General features: G+C 40.5%; 1 protein-coding gene across 1 annotated transcript in view; it reads right to left on the reverse strand.

Annotated features, from left to right (window-relative positions):
• Nucleotides 1-13,793, reverse strand: part of LOC149281239 (cGMP-dependent 3',5'-cyclic phosphodiesterase-like) — a 252,062-nt gene that overhangs the window by 30,812 nt on the left and 207,457 nt on the right. The window contains exons 11-12 of the mRNA XM_089499528.1: nucleotides 3,692-3,766; nucleotides 1,114-1,155 (exon numbers count right to left, since the gene is read on the reverse strand). Coding sequence (XP_089355654.1) covers nucleotides 1,114-1,155; nucleotides 3,692-3,766 — 117 coding nt within the window. The remainder of the gene's footprint in view (nucleotides 1-1,113; nucleotides 1,156-3,691; nucleotides 3,767-13,793) is intronic.

The following is a 13,793-nucleotide window of genomic DNA, read 5'->3' on the forward strand; positions in this document are numbered from 1 at the left end:
CGTAGCATTTTCAATAAGGAATATATATGTAACTGTTTCCATTCTGGGATTCTTACCTACCCAGATGTATCTAGCAATATACATGTATGTTTCCCTTCCCTCTCCACAATGTCCGTTAAATATTATTGAAACTCAATGGGCTCAGGCTCTTCTCACAGGAGAAACTCAATGGGCTCAGGCTCTTCTCACAGGAGAAACTCAATGGGCTCAGGCTCTTCTCACAGGAGAAACTCAACGGGCTCAGGCTCTTCTCACAGGAGAAACTCAACGGGCTCAGGCTCTTCTCACGGGAGAAACTCAACGGGCTCAGGCTCTTCTCACGGGAGAAACTCAACGGGCTCAGGCTCTTCTCACAGGAGAAACTCAATGGGCTCAGGCTCTTCTCACAGGAGAAACTCAATGGGCTAAGGCCCTTCTAAAAGGAGAAACTCAATGGACGGAGGTCTTTCTCATAGGAGAAACTCTATGGCTCGGGACCTTCTCAAGGGAAGAACTCAATAGACGCAGGCCTTTCTCACAGGAAAATCTCAGTGGGTTTGGGCATTTCTCAAGGGAGAAACTCAATGGGCTTGGGCTCTTTTAAAAGGCGAAACTCAACAGGCTCAGGCTCTTCTCACAGGAGAAACTCAATGGGTTTGGGTTATTCTCACAGGAGAAACTCAACGGGCTCAGTCCTCCATGATGCTATTTGAGGAGATCTCTGTCTTCAGTTCAGGTTCAGTACATGCGCAACATTCCAATCACATGGGGCTGCAGGGAGTGTCCCAAATTCTACTAGGTGAAGGGATTCTAAAGAAAAAGTACTAATAAACACCACCTTTGAATCAACATACAACACAAAACGCTGTGCTGACAAATCTTTCAAAAGGTTTTTGAAGGTCCTCTCGTACTTTGAGACTAAAGGTCTTTCTCCAAAGGTAAACCTAACATTCAAAGTCTGAACACACACATATACACACATACACACACTAACACACACACTAACACACACACTAATGCTACGTCAGGGCCTGCAGACAGAGCAGAAATCAATGCTCCAGACACACGCCGGGGCCCCAGCTGTCGGTATATCATCGAGGCACTCTAATACAATTTAAAGGGATATCATCTCACCGGAAAACTGATCTCTTCTTCCAATACTTTGTCTCCAACAACCTAAAAGGAACAGAAAAGGACTAAATGAGCAAAACGAGATGAACAAAACGCAATAACCCATTGTGCGCCAGAAAGATGTGAACTGTGCTTTTTTTTAAGTTTGGCAGCTCCAGGCTTCCGTCGTCTCGCATTCAGATGTATATTTGGGATACATGTGGTCAGATTTTATTGACCTTCTCCACTGAGATGCGAAGCATCAAAGATTCTATTCCATCTGGTTTAACACGGTAGGCAAACATTAAATACAATATTTTAATGAGTTTCCCTTGATGCCCAGCAGCCCAGCGTTTCAAGTCTTCAGAAAAGCCAACCTGCGCGACTAGATATTTATAAATATTTATTACATTTTCCTGTTTCATTTATCAGGCTTTATTTATTTATTTTTTTATTCCTCCTTTATCTCAGCAGAGTTTTTTGAAAGAATCGAGTGGAAGAAGAGTTACGCCCCGGAGTTAGAGGAACTAATCTCTCTTTACCAACGCCGGCGCCAATAAACTTTAGCGACGCTCAAACCTAAAGACCGTCCAGAAGGTCCTCATTGAGATTCTCTTCTTGGTGAAGAGCTGAGTGGACCCCAGGTGTCGGGGTCATCATCCTCTTTTTCCAATAAGGGGCGCAGCGTTTCATCCTTGGAGTTAGGGAGCAAAATGTCTTCCTGCCTCAACATACTTTTCCTCCTGCCCCCCTAAGTCAAGGCTACCTCCAGACAAGGTCATCCTCCAGAAGAAGTCCAGGTGACCTGCCCTGTGCAGTTCAGTGTCTTCTGTAAAGTTTCATTCACCTTGTAGTTTTGGCCATACGTCCTATGACGCAAGTTTAACCAGCCCCCTCTGTTCCCACGCAAGGAAAGAGCTCCCGTTCATATTAACTGCCACTGATTGGCTCCTTCAAGTATCCAATCAGTGGTGAGATTTATCAGCAGACAAGAAGCCGCAGCTGTGGAGCTGCATCTTCTACCAAAGGAGAGTATTTTATTTACCTTATTTTTAAAGAATTCTTGTTAAAAGTGCAAGCATTCATTTGGCGAGATCGTCATGGACAGTAAAAGAAAACGATGGAGGAAAATCACATATGACCCGGGTACTCGCGCCTCCAATTCCAAGAGCAAAACAGCACGGTGCGGAGAGGAACCGGTCAACAAGGCACCCGACGCATTTCGCCCATAAGAACTGGACTTGATGGCAGGCGTCTTGGACTCATGGCTAGTGTGGGCAGTCACCCCATGCGTGTCACTAGGTTTTCCTAATCACCCAGCACAATACTCCTCCCCCTTGGCGGAAGTTCATTGGCTCCTACAGACTTAGAAGGAGGAGTGGGGCGGAGTTCTGATCGACAATAAATTATGTGGCCGTTGCCCCACATTACATAAACCAAAGTTAAATCGGTGTAGGTAAAAGTTCCATCTTAAACTTTCCAGAATTTGACCTCTAAGTTTGAGAATTAACCCCTTCTTTAATAGGGGAATTTCGCTTTCTTTAAACCCTATTTTATTCTATCGGGTTTCTCCCATGTGGCACCGGACTTTCTCTCGTCAAACCAATAATGTCGTATTTCTCTATAAGGGACGGGCCGTCTCTTATTTTAATGCCCGCAGCGCACCCCGCACGGCACAGAAATGTTTTTACTTATTGCGTTTTCTCAGCTCACGTGATTGGCGGCCAAAATTCCGTCTGTGGAGAAAATGTAATTTAACCTTCTCTTCGGAGATATGAAATGATAGTGAATTATGAACGAAAAGCCATTATTCCGGGGCAGGCAATATCATTCAGCCTTTCATTCCACCCAGGGGCTTTTAAGGTTCAGGAGCAAAATTATTTAACCCTCTGCCCTCTGGAAAGGCAAGCTAGCACTCAAAGGGTTATGAGTCTGGGTTAGAGATTAATTTATCACTAATTTATTAGGTGTTTAATGGGTAACAAGGCAGCGGGAGACGTATTGGACTAACTGATGGCTGGGTTGTAAAGGTCATTGTTGTATATTATTCAATTAACCCTATATACTCATGCATTATATACTCCATGTATTGGGACTATATACTCATGAACTACGGTATATACTCCACGTATCGGGACTATATACTCATGAACTATATACTCCATGTATCGGCACTATATACTCATGAATTATATACTCCACGTAGCGGGACAATATACTCATGAACTATATACTCCAAGTGATGGGACTATATACTCATAAATTAAATACTCCGTCTACTGGGACTATATACTCATGAATTATATACTCCATGTATTGGGACTATATACTCATGAACTATATACTCTAGTGCTGGGACAATTTATTAGAACACGGGGTTAAATGAAATGAAATGTTGTATTTATCAAACACGGGCGTATTGGATACCGAGGATACTGTCTGATACTGTCTGAAGGTATAGCTGTAAGACAAATGCGTTGGGGAAGTAAGGTTGTCACTGTCATTGAGCTGCAGAGTTGCGTGCCCACTTCCCCTCCTAGCAGTGTTAGAATGGGGTTTTTTTTCCGTAAGCCGGTGGCCGATCGCCTGGCTACGGACTCACCTGGCAGAAGAGCTGGTGACTGTCCTCCGACACCAGGAGAAGGCAGCAGCACGGGGACTGGGTCTGTTCCTCCAACTGTAACGGAGACAATTCACAGGTAAGAGACAGGGAACGAGGGTTAATAAAAGCCAGGACGCAGCACGAGCATGGCAACGTTCCGGAATACAACAAAAAGGTGGGTTATTAGGAAGCCATCCTTAAAATGGCAGTTGCATCGCAATGATGCGTATCGACAAGAACACCAGCCTTCAGACGTACCTCCCGCCCCGATGCCATACGGCCACTTCCAATGTGCTTAATATTGTGATTTTTATATTTATATATCATTTTTAATATCTGCACACAGGATTATCACTTTTTACGGGTTTTCTCTTTTGGTGCAACTATTGAAACCAAAACATTTTGCCAAACAATATATTTAACGCATTTTATTGTGTTATTTTCTCTGATATTCCTATAATATTTTGCACTTTGGGTGTATCAAATAACACGTCACGTCTTTAATATCGGGGTTGAGGTTATGCCTGAAAATTATATTCAAATACCCGTTTCACTCCGAATTTCACTCTTTCGCTCATCATACATTCTGTTCCTCCATTCTTTGTAACCAAACACCGTAATACTCAGATATCCCATACAATGGAGATCTATAGGCAACTACAATGTAACTGGAATATTTTACTGGGGTGGAATTATAATGTATATGTGTAGGTGACGATGGGAAAGTTCTGATTGGGTAACGATAATAATATGGTTTACTTTACTGATCTCCTTAAAATGTACACAGCTGCTAATTTAAAAGATAAAAAAATAGTGTGGAGAACATCATATTTTTTAAATGACATGGAATAAGAGATGGGGAGATAGGGAGAGAGAGAAAAACAGAGGGAGAGAGAGATAGGCAAATGAGATAGAGAAGGAGATGAAGACAAGGGGAGGGAGAGAGAAGGGAAGCGAGGGAGAAAGACTGATGGAGATGAAGAGGGGAAAGAGAAATGAAGAAGGAGAGAGAGAAAATACAGAGAAGGAGAAAAAAAGAGGGAGATAGAAAGACAGAGGGAAAGAGATGAAGACAGGGGAGGGAGAAAGAGAGAGGGGAAGCGAGAGGGGAAGCGAGAGGGAAAGAGATAGAAGGTTAGAGACTGATGGAGACGAAGAGTGAAAGAGAGGACGAGGGAAATGAAGAGGGCAGGGCCGGCCCGACAATGGAGCCGAGTGGGGCAACCGCTCCAGGCGGCACTTTTGAAGGGGCGGCACTTTGTCGCCCCAAGCCCTTTTGTAAAAATTTTTTTTAAAGCGAAAGAGAGAGAAAGGGGCGCCGAGTGGTTTTCGCTTACCAAGCTGTCAGTATCCGCTCGGCGCCCCTCTCTCTCTCCTCTGCGGCGAGTCTCCCTGTTCGGTCTCGGTGCCGGCTTGTAATGCTGAGTGCCGGAAGATTTCCTCATAGCCGGCACCGAGACCGAACAGGGAGACTCGCCGCAGGACTGCTGAAAGGTAAGTACAAGGGGGGGGGGTCAGCAGGGACGGAGGGAGAGGAAGGGTAGATAAGGGGGGGGGGGCGGCATTTTAAAATTCGCCCCAGGCGGCATTTTGCCTTGGGCCGGCCCTGGAAGAGGGGAAAATACAAAGAAGGAGAGAAAAAGATGGAGCTAGAAAGACAGAGAGAAAGAGAGAGATAGGCAGAGTGTGAAAGATATAGATGAAGAGGGGATAAAAGGAGAAAAAGAGCTAAGGAAAGGTACAGGGAAAAGAGGGAGAAAGGAAAAGAGGAGGGGAAAAAGAGAGAGCAAGATGGTGAGAGGTGAAAGGAGATGAAGAGTAGAAAGAGAGAGAGAGAAAGGTAGAGAGAGAAACCCTTACGAAAAATTACTGCAGTTTTTTCTGAAGTAATACTGCAGTTTTTTGGACATGAAAAAACTGCAATACTGCACTTTTACTGCACTTTTACTGCACTTTTTTTTATATTGCAAACCTACAGTTGTACTTCAATGTACTGCAGCTTTATTGCATTTGTACTTCCGTACAAAAATAACTGCAGTACAGTGAAGTACAAATGCAGTAAATGTGCAGTATTGCAGTTTTTTCATGTCCAAAAAACTGCAGTATTACTTCAGAAAAACTGCAGTAATTTTTTTGTAAGGGGGAGATGAAAAGGAGAAAGAGAGAGGGAAAGAGACTTAGACCAGCAGCTCTCTCTAAGCCGTTTCACAGGAAGGAAAGAGGGTTAGTCGCCTAACAATGGCAATTTCAGGTGAATAGCTACAAATTACGCTAATGGATGCATCCTGCCTCGGCAGGAAACAGTTGCTTTTTAATCCCCAGATATTAATTTTCTATTATGTAACAAAGAATACAATGAAAGAAGTTGAAAGAGCCGCACCGCGGGGAATGCCGCTGATTCATTTGATTGATAGGCCTCAGACTGTGCGTCTGGTCTCACAAACAGAGCGCTTTCCAGCGTTAAACCGCGCCGCGCAGAACATTCTCTGATAAGAGGCCCTTTACGGCTTTATAAAAGAGTAACAAAAACTGGATTTATATATTATTAAGCGCAACACACAGCTTTTTGTCCCCGAGGTTTCGTAATTTTAGTGTTTGCAACTTAATTTTTATAATTATTTTTTAATACACTAAGTAAATATAAATAATCTACTTTTCGAGATGAAAACCACACAATGAAATACGCATTTGCCCCTTTGTTGCCACCCCAGCTGTTTTTTTAGCCACACACATCTCCCTGCAATTACGGACGTAAGCGAAGCCTGCAGGCAGTGGCCTAATGAGACCCCCATGCGCCTGCACGGTAAGCAATCCCATTGAGTTTCTTGGCCCTGATTGGTTGCTTCATGCAGCCAATCAATGATTAGACGGCTCAGACCACAGAGGGGGTCGGAATCTGGAGCTCTGCAGCTTCTCCCGAAGGTAAGTACATTTTTTGTAACTTACTTTGTTTGGGGGGGCTTCCCTGAGAAGCCCCTATGATAAAAAATTGAAAATACTGCTTTTTTTAACCCCTTAAGGACCGGGCTAATTTTTTCTTTTTGTACTCTGGGACCGAGGCTGTTTTAACACTTTTGCAGTGCTTGTGTTCAGCTGTAATTTTCTCCTCACCCATTTAGTGTAACCACACATGTTATATATTGTTTTTTTCAGGGCAAGATGGGCTTTCTTCAGATATCATATGTTTTGATCATATCATCTTATTTACTAAAAAAAAAAAAAAAAACTTGGTGAAAAATTTGAAAAAAAAAACACCTTTTATGACTTTTCTTTGAAAAATCTTTTACTCACCTACAAAAGGAAGTAAAAAAACTAGCTAAATATATTCTACTATTTGTCGTGAGTTTAGAAATACCCAATGTTTTTATGTTTTTTTGCTGTTTTTTGTAAGTTATTGGGCAATAAGTACAAGTAGCGTTTTATGATTTCCAAACCTTTTTTTCAAAATCTCCTCTTTGGAACATCTTTGAAGCCGGTTAACTCAATTAATCCCCCATCAAACCATATATTTTTTTAAAATAGACACCCCAGGGTATTTCAAATGCTGGTATTTTAACCCTTTCCATGCACTAATTAATACAACCACATTTAAAAAAAAATAAATTCACACGAATTGTAATTTAGTTTATAAATATAAAGGTCCTGGTATATGTCACTGTCAAACAACACTCCAATATGTGTTCAGAAACATCTCCTGAGTATGGTGATACCCCACATGTATAGGGTTGTCAGATTGTTTGGCTGGTAAAAGGCTACTTTTGGGACATGCGTAATTCAGGTAGTCATTTGGTCATTCTGCCTCTATATCCTCTTTGGAACATCTTTGAAGCCGACTACTTCAATTTATCCCATCAAACCATATATTTTTGAAAACTAGACACCACAAAGTATTTCAAATGCTGGTATTTTAACCCTTTTATGCATGAGATTCTACCACCTGCCTTTTCCAAAATTTAATTTTGTATTTTTTTCCACACAAATTGTACTTCAGGAATGAATTCATAGCTCCTGGTATGCGTCACTATCAAACAACCCCCCCATGTGTGTTCAGCAACATCTCCCGAGTGCAGTGATACCCCACATGCATGGGTTTGTCGGGTTGTTTGAGATTTAAAATCCCACATTTCGGAAGTGCGCTTTTTTTCTCTATTTTGGTCAGTCTGTACCTATGGCCTATCTTTAAGCTCGGCCACTTCAATTTTTTACCCCATCATCCATTTTTTTATTAAATCAGACACCCCTTGGGTATTTGAAGTGCTTTTATTTTAACTCTTTCTATGTTGAGATTTTTAAGAAATTTTAGCACTTGCTCAAAATAATAAACTTTATTTTTTATTTATTTTTTACACATTTTGCTGGGTACTGGATGGTTCCTCTGGTGACATCACTGCATAATTATTATTAAATGTTAGCACATCGTTGATCGCCTCCTAAACTCTTTTAAAAGGGGCATCCGCCGCCATACAATGTATGGCCGATGTTGACGCCCCGGGGAGGGGCCAGACATGGCCCCTGATGCCGATCTCGGCGTTACTGAATGCCTCAACATCGAGGCATTACAGCAACGCCATTTAAGCGAAGAAAGTGATCGTTGATCACTTTCTAAGCTTATTTAATTTTTTGACGGTTCAGGACCGGCAAAAGGTCATTAAGTGACCGTTTTTTCCATGACGGTCCTGAACGGCAAAGGTCATTAAGTGGGTTAATCCATAAAATGTAGTTAATTACAAAATAAAGTTCATTAAAAATAAATCTAGATTGCTAGAGCCTTAAAGTGCCGAATTTGCCACAAAATAAAAAATGTTAAAAAAATATATATTAGTAATTAAGTAATAATTAAATTCTTCTATTATGAAACTTTATTTGGGCACAGTGGGCACTCACCTAAACGGTTTTTCTGGGGTGGATTCAAGGAACTATTTAAAATCCAGACACGGAAATCATTATGAAATCTGCTGGTGCTGTATAAATATAAAAATGTTCCATATTACTTGTTATGTGCCCATTGTACAGCACTACAGAATATGATGGCGCTATATAAAACAATAAATAATAATAATATTAATAAGTGTGCATACATGTGAATGTAAATGTAAATATCTTAAAGATGTATCGGCCCGAGAATAGAAGAGGAACCAAGATCACCGAAACTTTTGGGACCTTGGAAGTCTCTTCTTCATCTGACGCCATCATAACCCCCAATCTAAATTGGAATGTTCTGTGTTTGGGTCCGGTCGCCAAAGGGTTATATTTAAATGTATCTCCGGCGTTCAGGCAGAAGCGGCGATTAAACATATTTTTGCCCATTGTGAGAGGAGAATAGATTATTTTGGGGCAGAGCCGCTGCCTCCTCGTCGCTCTCTTACCATCCCATCCCCCGCCGGTTATTTTTATCGTTCACGAAAGAGATTTTCAATTTTCATTCACTAAAGAAAAGCGAAGAATCTCCAGTCATTGTTATATTTCGGGTAACCGGCTAATTTTACGAGACTCGTTTCTTTCACTGGAGAAATAATCCTGTTATTTTCCCCGACTGATACTGGAAAAATATTTTTTTATTGGGGAGGAAAAAACTGATTTATTCTGATGAGCAGGATTTTTTTTTTTAGTTTTAACTCTTTAGGTGGCATCTGTCACATAATGTGGAAGAAAGGAAAGCTCCGGAATCCAGTCCATGCAGTTGTGGTAAAGTCCTAATCCCCTGCGATCCTTCTTTCATAGACACAATGGAATCGGCCGGCAGATCGGCCCCATTCGGCCCCTGTCTAGTCTGCCTGTTTATCCTGCTGTAAAGACTCAAAACCTTAATCAGTTGTTGGTCTCGTCTTAGATTCAGGAGCCATATTGGCCTATCCTATGCATGTTTAAATTCCCTCACTACCACTTCTGCAGGGAGACTGTTCCACGTACCTACCGCCCCTGCTCAGTAAAGTAAAACTTCATGACATTTCTGACTACTGGGGGGCAGGGAAACCCATGGCCCTACCAGCTCAAACCTCTCTTCTCCTAAGAGGTTATAATCCAAAACTAAACGGTCGGCGGCTTAGATTTAATGCAAGGACGTTTGACTTTACTTAGAGGGCAAGTCGATTTCAATGGGAGAACTTTCTTGCCACTGATTGGCTGCTCCAATCAGCCAATCAGTGTTGTGAATCGTCTGAGCAGTGAGAGGCAGGGAGCTGCTAAAACTACTAAAAAGTGCATTTACTTTTTATGCATTATTTGTTTAAAGGACTGCCTGGGGCGCTGGAGCGTCCCTTTAACTCCTTCATGACAAAGCCTGTATATATTTATGTGCTCACAATGGATTGTTTTTAATGGGTTTAAGGTTGTCCTTAAGGGGTTAAGAAAATTATAATGAATAGTAGATTTATGGACTTAAATATTTTATCTGCTCGAATAGTTTAATATTAAAAAAAAAAAATCAAATCTGGATAATTGGAGTCAAAATGTTGGCCGCAGTAATATTACTTACCAACTGCTACCGACTAAGAGGTTTAGCGCATCGCAGAGTGAGAGAAACGAGTCCTTTATTCCAATAAACACCCAAAACCGAATCGAGTCTCGACATGCCCCCCCGCCGTTCTACTCGTTTCTTAAAAACCCTAAATCTTCACAAAAATATATTGAAATAAAGGCAGCGGATCAGCTGTTGTCAGTGAGATTGCGGAAAAACACGCGTTGTAATTAAGGGTTCCTACGGAGCAAATGAAATGTTCCGCTACGTTCTTGATTCTGTTCTGTAAAATGATAATTTTCAGCGGTAAATGAATCAAATCAAATAGCTTGGAATGTTATTAGGAGAAAATCGCGCCAGCGTAGAACAAACGTTATTAACAGTATGTTTACAGCTAGTTAACCATACGAGGTGCAAACAAACCTGAAAACATCTATGTAATACATCTATGTAATCAATCCATGTAATAAATCTATGTAATAATGACGTAATAAGTCTATGTAATAATGACGTAATAATGACGTAATCAATCGATGTAATAAGTCTTTGTAATAATGACGTAATAAGTCTATGTAATAATGACGTAATCAATCTATGTAATAATGATGTAATAAGTCTTTGTAATAATGATGTAATAAGTCTATGTAATAATAATAAAAGTAGTAAGTACTAGACTTGCGCATTCGTCTTCGGGCGAACATGAAAACGAGCACGAAGAGGCCGTTTTTTTGTTCGTTCCGAAGACACGCCGAAGAGAATACAGTGCCGGCAAAACGTAGGAGAAGACGAAGACTCACAACCACGAAGAATCGAAGATTCTTCGTGATCGTCTTCGTTTTTGCCGCGCAGCCGCCAAAATTTCAAACAGGAGTGAGCTGATCTCGTCTGTCCAATCAGCTCACTCTTGTGACGTCACGCTAAGGGTCTCGTCCAATGCCTGTGCTGCTGTTTTTTGAATTCTGAAGGCGCCTTTATAAGACCAGAGCTTGCCTGAGAGATCCATTCATTTTTCGCTGTGACTGCTTTGGCAACACTGCTGTGCTGCATCCGAGCGTTACAGAGAGAGATTGTTCTGTTCTGTGTGAGACTGGTAAGCCTTAGCCTGCCATTTCTCACAGTGTACTTCATCCTCACTTCAGTGCTACTTAATATAATTAATAATAATAATTTGATTAATTTAATTTTTTTTATTTAATTTGTCATCAACTGTAGTGTAAGTGCTGTTGAGTTGACAGTGCACCCAGTGCCTCAGTGGCACTGGGGTGCCCTTGCCCTGGGCTGGCACTAGTGCCTATTGCCTGTCCTGCTTAAATAAATTAAATAGAATTTATAAATAATAATTTAATAGAATCTATAATTTAATAATTCATTATTATATATATATATATATATTTGTCAGTCATATATATATATATATTCTATAGTATACTAGTGTAGAGTGTACTGTAGACATTCATCCACTAGTGTCTAATTTAAAATCAGTAATATTAATTAATATAATTAATAATTGAATTCATTATAAAATTATATATATATTTGTCAGTTATAGTTAGTAATAGTATACTAGTGTAGAGTGTACTGTAGACATTCAAGACATCTACTAGTGTCTAATCTAAAATCAGTAATATCAATAATTCTATAATTCTTTCTTGTCTTAATAGTTAATTAAATTAGCTATAAATAAAAGTAATAATATTAAATAATTACTACTAGCGTATAGTTCAGCTAATCTTATTAGTACTGGTGCTGCAGCTCTATAGTTTGTGCTTTGTTTTAGCAACAGCAAGAGACCAAGTCAATTTTTCTTAATTAATCTTTCATTTTATTTCATTTGTTTTGCTCACCTCAGTCCATCAGTGAAGTGAACTTGTTGGGCTAGTGAGTGCAGCCGCATAAGTGCTGTGTTTTTTTTTGATCAGCAAGCAGTGACGTTAACTGTTTTGCAAAGATTTTCTCATTTATTTTACATTTTATTTCAATTTTATTAAAAGTACCCTTAGTGTTTTGCTCACCTCAGTCCATCAGTGAAGTGAACTTGTTGGGCTAGTGAGTGCAGCCAGCAGTGAAGCTAACTGTTTTGCTGTGACATTTTATTTTATTTCTAATTCTTTTCAAGAAAAATTGACTGTGACGAGCTGTACTAAGCAAAGCTTCAAGCTACTAGCTGTAGTACTAAAATAATTCTAATCTTCTTTAATCTTAATCTATAATATATTATAAATAATATATAACAATATAAATTCTAATTCATAATCTATAATATAAGTAATTCTAATTCTAAATTCTAATTCATAATCTATATTCTTCTATCTATAATACATAATATATAAGTAAATTATTTCTAATCTATTAATATTATATAACTTAATATTAATTAATAAATCATATACTGAATCTGATTTAACCTCACTTTAGCTTAGTGGGTTTGAGAGCGTCTGCCTAGAGGTAGACTTATAGTAAGGAAATATAGCTTTAGGCTAGCATAGTAGTAGGCTAAGCTCTTAGGCCCGTGTAAATTCAAATTAAAAATAAAATACTGCTAGTTATTAAATAGTTAATCTTGAGTTAATAATTTAAATAACTTTAGCACTTTGGCAGATTGCACACAGCACAGTGCAGTAGTGCATAGTTTTACTTTTTAAGCAGTAGCACTGAAGAGAACTTCCTCTAATTTTTTGTCTTTAATTCGTTTTCCCTTTTTTTTATTTTTATTTTTTTTTATTTTTTTTATAGTTTTTTAAACACTACACTACACTACACACACAACACAAAATTTGAAATGGATCCTCCTTTTGGGACTAAGGAGGGACAAGCTCCATCTACCACCACCACCACCACCACCAGCACCACCACCAGCACCACCACCAGTTCTAAGATGCAGCCTTTGCGTCAGTCTAGTCGGCCAAGTAGGCCAAGCTCTCGCTTATCATTTGGGGAAGCATTGCTTGAAGGATCATCAAGTAAAGGAAAGGCACCAAAAGCAGGCAGTAGTAGTGCGGCTAGGCCCACAAGCTCTATGGTTTTTTACGGAAAGCCTACCAGCCCAGTGACTAAAAAGAAGTGCCTTTTGCCCCAAGCAGCATCTTCCCCATCCACCAGCAGCATGCAAGGTACCAAGCAGAGCCAAATTAGCAGCAAGACTCAGAGGGGTCCCAAACCAAAGCGATCTCATTCCTTTGTAGGGAAAAGGCTATGCGCGCCCCAATTTGGGAGCACTTTGAAAATGTTGAAGAAGGGCGCTATGGAAAGTGCAAACATTGTGGGAAGCTAATAAGCAGAGGGAAAGTGTCTGGCCATTTTACCAGTGCTAGCATGAAGCATCACCTCAGCACTCAACACAACGCTGTGCTATTGGGGAAAGATGCAGAGGGAAAACTTAGTGCAGGCAGCATAGCTGGTGGCCGTGGAAAAACCCCAACAGCTTCTTCTTCTGAGCCAATAGCAGCAGCAGCAGCAGCAGCAGCTAGTGCTGGCAGCCAGAGACCAAGGCAGGTTGGAGCACTGCATGTCCAGCCCACCCTGGAACAATTTGTGGCATTCCAATCCAAAAGGTCAATGCCCAAACAGCAGGCCAATAAAGTAACGCGACTGATTGGTCAGTTCATTGCTGTTGGAGGGGCATCCTTCTCTATGATCGAAGGGGAG

Source organism: Sceloporus occidentalis, unplaced genomic scaffold (genome assembly GCF_023333645.1).
Source record: "Sceloporus occidentalis isolate IW3139 unplaced genomic scaffold, rSceOcc1.0.p SCAF_137, whole genome shotgun sequence".
NCBI classification, from domain to species: Eukaryota; Metazoa; Chordata; class Lepidosauria; order Squamata; family Phrynosomatidae; genus Sceloporus; species Sceloporus occidentalis.